The sequence below is a fragment of the Capra hircus genome, chromosome 2, assembly GCF_001704415.2.
Source record: "Capra hircus breed San Clemente chromosome 2, ASM170441v1, whole genome shotgun sequence".
Classification (NCBI taxonomy): domain Eukaryota; kingdom Metazoa; phylum Chordata; class Mammalia; order Artiodactyla; family Bovidae; genus Capra; species Capra hircus.
The window spans coordinates 37,522,919-37,535,532 of record NC_030809.1 but is presented as its reverse complement, the minus strand read 5'-3'; the positions used below and the strand labels follow the sequence as shown (position 1 = coordinate 37,535,532).

General features: G+C 36.8%; 1 protein-coding gene across 1 annotated transcript in view; it reads left to right on the top strand.

The window, feature by feature from the left end:
- CPS1 (carbamoyl-phosphate synthase 1) overlaps nt 681-12,614 on the top strand; it is a 140,290-nt gene continuing 128,356 nt past the window's right edge. The window contains exon 1 of the mRNA XM_005676491.3: nt 681-944. Coding sequence (XP_005676548.2) covers nt 819-944 — 126 coding nt within the window. The 5' untranslated portion in view covers nt 681-818. The remainder of the gene's footprint in view (nt 945-12,614) is intronic.

Sequence of the window (12,614 nt, the reverse complement as noted above, 5' to 3'; positions counted from 1 at the left end):
AGCTAAAAAAATTTCAACTTAGGAATGAGCATTCATTGGTTTACTTTGGTTTAAACCAAAGTATATGTTCCATATACTTTTTACATATTGAAAAAGTAAGAGAGATAAAAATAGGCTGCTTTTCTCCAGTTGTGTTTTAGTTAATATTACTGATTGATTTAAAATTTGGAACAGAAAACAATGCAATAGTAAGAATGTAATATACTATTAAACTAAAAAAAATGTAGAAGGGTTTATTCTATATTTGTGGATAAAAGCTTGTTCTGATGTCCTTTTTCCTATGTGTGGTGTCCACTGTCTTTTCCAAGCAGAAAATGGCTAGTCTTGAGTTTCTTTGGGAATTCAAGATGTCTTTTAAGGCAAATTAGACATCACATCTAACACAAGCAAAAATCTTTGACCCTTAGCATTATTAGGAATTTGTTACTCTTTAGGGTAAGTGACATTCCTAAGGTTGTCCACTGTGTCTAGGTCATTCTATTCAGCTGCATAAGCAATTCCTTTGACAGATGACTGGTTTTCCACAGCACTAGCATTATTTCAGCAGGGGAAGGTAGTGTTTGATGTGTTGCAATTTGTATTACATGTCCACAGAACATCTCTGGACATTACCTTGGGAGGAGGGCTTAAGAGAAGGAGGAGCTGTGGCTGAAGACATTTAATGACAGAATGAATGGAAATCCAAAGATCACTGTGCAGTCAGCCTTAACACGACTGCACATCCCCAGCTTTCTTCACATTAATTAAAAAACCTTATAACAAAATTCTCATAAAATATATGTAATTTTATTCGATTTTAGTCACAAATCGTCTTCAAAATGACAAGGATTTTGACAGCTTGCAAAGTGGTGAAGACCCTGAAGACAAGCTTTGGCTTAACCAATGTGACGGCACACCATCAATGGAAATTTGCAAGACCTGGCATCAGACTCCTTTCTGTCAAGGTAATATTCCTATATTCATTAAAAAAAAAATTGTATGGGGTGTAGTTTAGTGTGAAGCAAAGGTGTCACTAACAAAAGAATACCAGAGTTCTGAACTGCCTGTTATTAAAATTTGCTTTGCTAGAGAACCTACATATTTTGCAAATAATCATTATCTGCTCTGATAATTATGCTCTGAAAATTAAGAGTTTTCACTCAATGTAAAGAAGAATCACATGTCCTGTGAATATGTAAAATATAAGTGTTTTGTTTAGAAAACAATTTTCTAAAAAGGCTATTGGGGCTCTGTGCCTAGACAGCATTGCTCATGGAGGTGTATATATGTGCATGAGCCAGATGGCAGTAGGTAGTGTGCTCAGCCTCTATTCTCTGTTGGCTCACTGGTCAAGTATTCTAGGAAAAGATTTTGGAAGGAAAATATCTACATAATTTTGATATTTACAGATCACCATGTAGACACTGCCTTTGCTTTTTGCTTTTTCCTCTTAGCCTCTTTTTTTAGAAGGACAAATTTATTACTTTTATTTTGAAGATTAAGACATTAAGGCAATTAGCAGCTGATGAGTCTGTCTCTCTGAATGTACATAACTGAGGAGCAGGTCCAGGAAGAAGACATTAGATGTCCTTCCCCCACCCCACCATTGAATTAGGAAATTCCAGTAGGAACTTCTGTTCCTTCTTATACTTTTATGAAGACATTTATTACCAGAGAAGTCTGAAATTACTACAAGGAAACTTTGCCAATAAAAATCATCTTTAGTGAATATAAAATTTAAGTAATCAAAGAAGCTTTAAATATATTGCTTCTTAGTAGTAAGAGTTGTAAAAGTGAAGTAGGAAGAAAGTCCCAAACAACCTCTCCCTGTTGATGTAAAAATAGATTGTAATATTTTGAGTGTTCTGTTTCTACTTTGTGTGCTCAGTGGGTTGACTAAAAGTCCTCCAAATACTTTCCCAGCTTCAAGTGCTTAGGTTGCTGAAGTAAGAGCTTAGCATGACCTTAGCCCTGAATGATATCTTCAGGGTTAAGCAATGCCCATAGATTTTTGTGACCTCCACTGACAGGAGTGGGAGAGAAAGAGGAGTGAAATAAACAGAAGAAAGAGGGAGACATAAAGAGAAAGGAGGTGTGAAGGAAGAGTTATGGTGGTGGGAGAGAGAGAAAGAAAAAAGAGAATGAGAAAGCTCAAGATCTCAGGAGAAATATAGAAAATTACCATTTTAGGGACTTCCCTGCTGGTCCAGTGGTTAAGACTCCATGTTTTCACTGCAAAGAACATGGGTTTAATCCCTGACTGGGGAACTAAGTTCCTGCATGCCATGTAGCATGGCTAAAAAGATAAAGTAAAAATTAAAAAAAAGAAACTACCGTTTTAAATTAAGAAACCCAGGAACAACTATTTTCTAGGATTTGGTGAATTTGGAACTAGAGAGCCAGAAGGAGATGTGTTTACCATCATCAAAGATAGAGTGACAACATATAAGCTATCAGAGTGAACATCTGTGTTAGTAATATCTCAAGGGTACTCATATATCACTTCAGAGAGAATAAATAGTGATGAATAGAATTACCTAAAGTTAGATGTGCCTTTTAAGACTTCAATGTTGTGTGCCTTGGAATAGCTTTTCCTTTTCACAAAAACAGGTAGAGAGTTAGGTGTATCTCTATCATATGAAACAGAGAAATTCAGTGACCACATAAAACGGCATAGATGTGACTGATATGAGAAACCAATTCTCCACTGTCATAATAAGTGCTCTATACAACCACAACTACAATAAAATGGTTTAATTATGTGGATGGTCCACTGTGAAAGTAGTTTTAGCTCATGGCGGCAGATCTGTTTCAAGGGTCTGCCAAAGTTCACAGCTAAGAATGACAAATTTGTAGGAGGAATAAGCCATCATTTCATAGTGTAAAAGCCATTACTCACACTCAATCATTTCTGGCCAAAGTTTTGGAGGAAAGCCAGGCATGAAAAATAGAAGTTCTTAAACTTCACAATAGTGAATAAAAATTCTATACAGCAGTCCAAGGCAACTTGTGTTATTATTCACTTATTTTGAAACAGTCCTCTACCTACTTTTCTTCATACCTTCACTTTTAAAACTCAGTTCTCTTGGAAAGATATATTTAAGCTTAAACTCTTTTTATATGAGCATCCTATTTTAAAGACAGTTAAAATCATTAGGATATAGTTACATATGGTTAGTGAAGGGCAATGAGAACAATCACAAAAGGTTAATAGCTTTATAGCCAGTTATAAATAGTTAAATGGATTGTGGAAGAGACTTTGGGATCAGATGTATAAGCACTGCAGTGTAAATTGATTGCCTTTTCAATGTCTTTGGAGGTCACCATCTCCTTGGCAATTGACAAGGAGAGTGAGTTAGATGGCAGCAGTGATGCACTGGTACTTCTATGTGGACCTTCCTCATGTATTTGTAGCTAATATTTATAGAGTGTACCTTGTTAATAGACATAGGCTTCCCTGGTGACTCAGATGGTAAAGCATTTGTCTGCAATGTGGGAGACCTGGGTTCGATCCTTGGCTTTGGAAGATCCCCTGGAGAAGGAAATGGCAGCCCACTCCAATACTCTTGCCTGGAGAATCCCATGAACAAAAGAGCCTGGTGGGCTATAGTCCATGGGGTTGCAAAAAGTTGGACATGACTGAGAGACTTCACTTTCACGTTCTTTGTTAATAGACACAGTTGTATTTCATTTATAAGGAAGAAGAAATAATTTCAGGGTACTCTTTGTTTTAAAGGCATTTTATATCAAGAGTATCAAACTATCATAATGTACAAATCTCTAGATAGTAATCTTAATGCTCATTATTATATTTAGTCATTTTTATCTGTGCAGTGGTAAACACACTGGATAGGAACAAAAGACCTGGATTCTAACCTTTCTCATGCATTTATCAATGTTCTAAACTTAGGCCACATATTCTCTCTAAACCTAAATTTTGCCATCTTTAGTGTGGAAACAATTCTCGATTTACTCCAAGAATTGTGTGACCACCAAACATGATCAGTGCTATAAATCTATAATATATTTTAGTAAAAAACTGTTCAGCAAGGTAGCAGGGTACAAGATTGATACACAGAAATAGATTGCATTTCTTTACACTAACAATGACATATGATAAAGGAAATGTAAACAATCCCTTTAAAAATCACATCAAAGCAACAACAACAACAACTTAGGAACAAATCACACCAAGGAAGTGAAAGATATATGTTGACAACTACAAAACATAAATAATGAAAATTGAGTCATCACTCAAACAAATGGAAAGATATCCCCCATGCTCTTGAATTGAAAGTATTAATATTGTTAAAATGGCCATATTGTCCAAAGCAATTTGCAGATTTAATGCAATATGTATCAAAATATCCATGAAATTTTTCACAGAACTAGAACAGATAAAGTTAAGATTTATGTGGAACCATGAAAGACTCAGAATTTCCAAAGCAGTCCTGGGAAAAAAGAATAAAAGAGGAAACAGGACCCTTTCAGATTTCAGGCAATCCTGCAAAGCTACAGTAATCAAAACATTGTCGTATTGACACAAAGATAGGCATATGGATCAATGGAACAGAACAGAGAGCCCAGAAATAAACCCACACACCTATGGACAATGAATATTCAACCAAGGAGGCAAGAATATACAATGGGAAAAGATAGTCTCTTCAGCGAGTGGTGTTCGAAAAGTTGGACAGCCATACGTAAATCATTAAAGCTTAGAACACATCCTCATACCAATATAAGCTCGAAATAGCTTAAAGACTTAAATATAAGACAAGGTACCATAACAATTCTAGAAGAGAACACAGGCAAAACATTCTTTGATGTAATTGTACCAATCATACATTGTATGTATTGTACAAATCAAAGTTTTCTTAGGTTAGTTTTCCAAGGCAATAGAAATAAAAGCAAAAATAAACAAATGGGACCTAATTAATTTTATAAGCTTTGGCACAGCAAAAGAAATCATAAATACAATGCAAAGACAACCTATGTACTGAGAGAAAATATGCACAAATGATGAAACCCACAAGGGCTTGATTTTCAAAAAGTAAAAACTGGTTACTTAGACAAAATTCTATTCTACACATTTTAGTATAAGGACCTCATAAAGACTTAGATCAGAGTTTCTTCATGTGTTTCTGGACTATAAATTATTACAGTGACATAATACCTGATAAAAATTCTCAAATACTTATAATGATTTTTTTCACCTGTGCCGTAATAGTAAACTATCACTAGGTTTTCTTATAACAAATTAGACTCAAGGACTATGAAGCAAATAATTTTTTTTCACTATGGTAAATTCAATTCCAAAAGTACAGTGAATTGTGTACATCTTAATATCTTATGTATTTATTTACTTAGCAAAAAAATATGAAACTTGTATCCTGGGAGTATACATGCAGAATAATAAGTGGATAGTCTATGACTGCAGGAAACATACAAATTGGAAAATTCTGAGTTTGCAAGTCTTAGAAAGTCACTAAGACTAAATAGTTTTATTTTTACTTGCAAATAAATTTGGAAATCAAAGGTATTAAATTGAAAATATCACTAACGAATAATATGATAAATTCTTATTAGATTAAAAAAAAGAAAAAAAAGGTTAAGTTCCTTATGAGTAGAAAATGATTCAATAAGTACTATTTCTAACATTAATCTACTCATTAAAAAAAAATGGTGACCTGTATTATAATTAAGCCAAGAATCTAACAATCTAAGTGTCCTTCTCTCTGGTACTTCAGATACAAATGAGCCCTTGGAATCACCATTCCTTTTGAAAGATTTTCATTTTCTAAGATATTGTATTTTGATTTTAACATAGAAGTAACTATTTAGTTTAACCTTGAGGAGCTATTGTTATTTGCTTAGAAATTGGCAACTGCAAAAACTCCTACAATTAGAAGCATCTAGTTATCTTGTAGTAGTTTTAAAGACATTCTTAGGAAATAGAATTCATTATTATATGAGTCCTCTTTGTACATATTAGAAGTGGTGGTGGGAATAAATTTCTTATACACATTTAAGAATAATGATTGCATTAGGCTTTTACTACATATAAATACATTTTAGGGCTGAATTTCTTACATGATAATTCTCTTTTTAAAATAATAAATTGGGTTCCAATCCCAAATGAGATGTTGAAGAATTAATTCAGATGATTTAGCAACTTGGCATATTTTTGGTGGACAATATTTTATTAGTTGAGAGGGATCCTCTCTTTTGAACATTTTTGTTTATTTACTCTACCTTTTAACCTCCCTTTCTAAGGTATAGACTCATCTGTTTGTCATCAGCAGTTTCTTCATATTATGAGCTTCTTGCTATGCTACTCAGAGAAGGCAATGGCAACCCATTCCAGTAGTCTTGCCTGGAAAATCCCATGGATGGAGGAACCTGGTGGGCTGCAGTCCATGGGGTCATGAAGAGTCGGACATGACTGAGCGACTTCACTTTCACCTTTCACTTTTATGCACTGGAGAAGGAAATGGCAACCCATTCCAGTGTTCTTGCTGGGAGAATCCCAGGGACAGGGGAGCCTGGTGGGCTGCCATCTCTGGGGTTGCACAGAGTTGGACACAACTGAAGTGACTTAGCAGCTATGCTACTGCTTAATCACTTCAGTCATGTCTGACTGTGTGACCCTATGGACTGTAGCCTACCAGGCTCCTCTATCCATGGAATTCTCCAGGTAAAAACTGGAGTGGGTTGCCATGCCCTCCTCCAGGGCATCTTTCCAACCCAAGGATTGAACCTAGGTCTCGTGCACTGCAGGCAGATTCTTTACCACTGAGCTACCAGGGAAGCCCAAACTTCTTGCCATGAAGCCCTTGAGCAAGCTATAGTTGGACAGGGCTCAGGCTAAGGTAGGTGAGTGAGACGTCTAATGTCCAACATTGAAGGAAGTTCTCACTACAAGGCTGACAGTGTGGCCCCTTTGATATTTTGCCCTTGGCATCTCACTCGCCTCCCCTGGTCCCAGCCCAGGATCAGAAGCTAATACTGGGTAAAGAAATGCCAGAAGAACTGGTGCTTGTCTTGGCCTCGTGCAGCCCTCTCCTGCTGATGGTGCCATCTGACCATGCTTACCAGATTTGCTGATAGTTTGAACAAGTATAGATTTCACTGCTGTGGAAATAGAGAACATTACTCTGCCCTCACATCTTCTTTCTTCATGTTTCTAGGGGCTTCCCTGGTGGCTCAGAGGATAAAGTGTCTGCCTGCAATGCAGGAGACCCGGGTTAGATCCCTGGGTTGGGAAGATCCCCCGGAGAAGGAAATGGCAACCCACTCCAGTTGGAGGGTGTAGTGGAGAGTTTCCAGTATTTCTTAGGCAATGGTCATACCAGAACTCACTTCAAGGCTTTTGGAATTTGCTATGCAAGACCAAATGTCCTTGATGTGACCAGTATTTCCTAGGGTCTTTACACTGACCGAGAGTTCAGGAAATCTACATGGGTCAAGGTCAGCCCTACTGTTGGACTGCTCATCCCTAGCAATTCCTAGCTTACTTTTGATTTCCTTCATCCTTCATCTGGTCTGAGTGAGTGAAGTCACTCAGTCGTGTCCGACTCTTTGTGACCCCCGTGGACTGGAGCCCACCAGGCTCCTCCATCCATGGGATTCTCCAGGCAGGAATACTGGAGTGGGTTGCCATTTCCTTCTCCAGGGGATCTTCCCAACCCAGGGATTGAACCCAGGTCTCCCGCATTGCAGGCAGACGCTTTAAACTCTGAGCCACCAGGGAAGCCTGGTCTAAATGAGTTCAACTCATGAAAACATTTTCAAGACTCTTTGATTATTTTTCTCTTTTTTTCACCTTTATAAATGCCATGCATGCATGCTAAATCACTTCAGTTGTATCCAACTGTTTGTGACCCCAGGGACTGTAGCCCGCCAGTCTTCTCTGTCCATGGGATTCTCCAAGCAAGAATACTGGAGTGGGTTAGCATGCCCTCCTCTAGGGGATCTACCTGACCCAGGGATTGAACCCCCCCTCCTGCAGCTCCTGCGTTGCAGGCAGATTCTTTGCTGCTTGCCACCAGGGAAGCCCCAGTAAATGTCATGCTGCTAAGTCGCTTCAGTTGTGTCCGACTCTGTGTGACCCCATAGACGGCAGCCCACCAGGCTCCCCTGTCCCTGGGATTCTCCAGGCAAGAACGCTAGAGTGGGTTGCCATTTCCTGCTCCAGTGCATGAAAGTGAAAAGGGAAAGTGAAGTCGCTCAGTCGTGTCTGACTCTTAGCGACCCCACGGACTGCAGCCTTATATTGATCTAAATATCATAGGGAGGTTGTTGGCTAATGTGAGGCTCTGACAAATGAATTAATAAAGTTGCTGTGTTACTAAGAATTTTACTGAATATATTTATGATGTAGAACTAAATATAAGACCCATAATAATTTATAATCATAAAATAAACAGCTGACAATATAGCAGATCCCTCCCAGATTCAGAACGATTTACCACATAGCAAATGCCCATTAAGTGCTTGTTAGTAAACCTTCACTTTATATGTTTTTGTGGTAGAATTTTTCTGAATGCTATATTTTATTTATAATAAGAAACATAACTAGAATAAAAATTACTTATGAATCTGACTCATTTGTTTATAAATGTCCAGAACATAGAAATATTCAAGTAAATTAACCTTGTAATTTCCCCCCCCAACATTGGTTTATGTTTAACCAAAGGAAGATGACTTAATATTAACTTAGGATGTTGTAAGGGTATTAACCTACGATGTTGTAAGGCTTAATTGATTACTGCTGTTACAATACTTTGAAATACTGAAGTATTAGGCACTGTAACTGCAGAGAAATCTCATTAAATATTCTAGATGTAGCAAATTTTGCTTTAAATCTGAATTTTAAGAATCCATATTTTGAAAGTATTAACTCCAAAATAAAAAAAATAAGATTTCAGTTACTAATAAAGGACACTTGAATATTTTAATTTTTTACCTTATTATCTATGCAACAGTAAACTAAAATACATTCTGGCTTATGCTTCTTACCTTCCAAAGCTTGGCTCAGATCTATTTTATTTCTTAAGAGGATGAGCACTAATGGCAACTAATAACTAAGAAACCTCAGGTGAGCCAGAAATCAAATGTTTTATATAGCTTTAGGCTTTGGTGAAAATAGAAATAAACAGATGGGGCTTCTATCTTTTTTGATATGCAAATAATTTACATAGACAAATCTTTTAATGGCAATACAATTAAATTCCCAGAGTAAATAATTTTCATTTTTACTACTAGCTTAAGGGGATTATTGTATTTAATAGCTATAATGCTTTATATTCAAATCTTTTATGAAACTTATTGCTAAATTGGCTTCAGACTTTACATCCAGAACATTTTGTTGATGAATTCTCACTCCCAGGGGAAGAAACAGTGCTGTTATTCCCATTTCATAGATGTGTAAGTGCTGTAGTTAATATAAGGATATGTGGATGTCTGTTTCTGCATATAAAGTGAATATATATGTTGCAAATCTGGCTAGAGTTTTCACTGGGCCTCAAACATTATATGGATCTTTTGAATTTGGCATTTTGTTAGTGTGTTTCTATGAATATCTGAAGCCATATTTGTGTTTAACATGGCTTCAGAATGATTTAGCTTCCCCTGTTAAATTTTATTTCTTACTTGAGTCCATTTATGTATTCAATACTATATTTCAGTACAAAATAAATCAGGTTTTTCTTTTCCTTTCCTACCCCGTTTTCCTTTTTTGGGTTCCATTTCAAGAACAGGTTAAGTCAAAATATCAGTGAGGATTCCTGCTTTATATGGCTGTTTGTAATTCTATAAATATGGTATTTTAGGGTAGTGCTACTTTGTTGACATATTTCTTCCATTTCAACCTAAACATTGTCATGTGTTTGTAGTGAAACATGATGCTTTTCAATTTTCAGTTTATTTCTTTCTCTTGTAGTCCTGTAAACTACATGCACAAAAGTCTAATGTGGTACATGTTCATATAAGCAATTTTTGGCTCCTTCTTAGAACCAAAATAATCTTATCTTGACTTATGTGAATGAAAGAACTCAAAGAAAGCTAGCTCACGGTAAATAATTGGTATTCTCAAAGTTAGTCCTGTATGATGCTGGGATATGAAATGATTAACGAGCAAGTGGATAATTTTTAAAAACACAACACCCTGTTATTAGGCAAAGAAAAACCTAATAGTAGTAATGCATGCTTGGCTGTTTCAAAACTTTTACAGACTTTTACGGGTCATATTATAAATTCTGTATGAATTTGACTGTTCCTTCTTAAGACAAAACTGTCAAAGTCAGTTGAGCATAGGTACTAGGGATGTATTAGCTGTGTGTCTTCCATTAATTATTTTTGCATTGTTCTTGTCCTGGAAATTGCTTTGGGACATCTAGCTTTTGAAACTTGATCTCAGACTGATAGTATTAGAGTATAAAATTCTGGTCATTTATTTGTGGTCCCATAAAGCTAATCAGGGCTTCCCTGGTGGCTCAGATGGTAAAGAATCTGCCTGCGATGCAGAAGACTTGGGTTCAACCCCTGGGTTGAGAAGATCCCCTGGAGAAGGGAATGGCTATTTAGTCCAGTATTCTTGCCTGGAGAATTCCGTGGACAGAGGAGCCTGGTGGACTATAGTCCATGGAGTCCCAGCGAGTCAGACACAACTGAATGACTAACACTGATACTAAAGCTATTCAATCATCAGGAAATGAAATAGGCCTTTAAATACTGGTTTGCTAGAGCTAATCAATGAATATAGTAAAGTTGCAGGATATAAAATCAACACACAGAAATCCCTTGCATTCCTATACACGAATAATGAGAAAGTAGAAAAAGAAATTAAGGAAACAATTCCATTCACCATTGCAACGAAAAGAATAAAATACTTAGGAATATATCTACCTAAAGAAACTAAAGACCTATATATAGAAAACTATAAAACACTGATGAAAGAAATCAAAGAGGACACTAATAGATGGAGAAATATACCATGTTCATGGATCGGAAGAATCAATATAGGGAAAATGAGTATACTACCCAAAGCAATTTACAAATTCAGTGCAATCCCTATCAAGCTACCAGCCACATTTTTCACAGAACTAGAACAAATAATTTCAAGATTTGTATGGAAATACAAAAAACCTCGAATTGCCAAAGCAATCTTGAGAAAGAAGAATGGAACTGGAGGAATCAACTTGCCTGACTTCAGGCTCTACTACAAAGCCACAGTCATCAAAACAGTATGGTACTGGCACAAAGACAGACATATAGATCAATGGAACAAAATAGAAAGCCCAGAGATAAATCCACACACATATGGACACCTTATCTTTGACAAAGGAGGCAAGAATATACAATGGAGTAAAGACAATCTCTTTAACAAGTGGTGCTGGGAAAACTGGTCAACCACTTGTAAAAGAATGAAACTAGATCACTTTCTATCACCGTACACAAAAATAAACTCAAAATGGATTAAAGATCTAAATGTAAGATCAGAAACTATAAAACTCCTAGAGGAGAACATAGGCAAAACACTCTCAGACATAAATCACAGCAGGATCCTCTATGATCCACCTCCCAGAATTCTGGAAATAAAAACAAAAATAAACAAATGGGACCTAATTAAAATTAAAAGCTTCTGTACAACAAAGGAAAATATAAGCAAGGTGAAAAGACAGCCTTCTGAATGGGAGAAAATAATAGCAAATGAAACAACTGACAAACAACTAATCTCAAAAATATACAAGCAACTTCTGCAGCTCAATTCCAGAAAATTAAACGACCCAATCAAAAAATGGGCCAAAGAACTAAATAGACATTTCTCCAAAGAAGACATACAGATGGCTAACAAACACATGAAAAGATGCTCAACATCACTCATTATTAGAGAAATGCAAATCAAAACCACAATGAGGTACCACTTCACACCAGTCAGAATGGCTGCGATCCAAAAATCTGCAAGCAATAAATGCTGGAGAGGGTGTGGAGAAAAGGGAACCCTCCTACACTGTTGGTGGGAATGCAAACTAGTACAGCCACTATGGAGAACAGTGTGGAGATTCCTTAAAAAATTGCAAATAGAACTACCTTATGACCCAGCAATCCCACTTCTGGGCATACACACCGAGGAAACCAGAATTGAAAGAGACACATGTACCCCAATGTTCATCGCAGCACTGTTTATAATAGCCAGGACATGGAAACAACCTAGATGTCCATCAGCAGATGAATGGATAAGAAAGCTGTGGTACATATACACAATGGAGTATTACTCAGCCATTAAAAAGAATTCATTTGAATCAGTTCTGATGAGATGGGTGAAACTGGAGTCAATTATACAGAGTGAAGTAAGCCAGAAAGAAAAACACCAATACAGTATACTAACACATATATATGGAATTTAGGAAGATGACAATGACGACCCTGTATGCAAGACAGGAAAAAAGACACAGATGTGTATACCAGACTTTTGGACTCAGAGGGAGAGGGAGAGGGTGGGATGATTTGGGAGAATGGGAATTATAACATGTATACTGTCATGTAAGAATTGAATCGCCAGTCCATGTCTGACGTAGGGTGCAGCTTGCTTGGGGCTGGTGCATGGGGATGACCCAGAGAGATGTTGTGGGGAG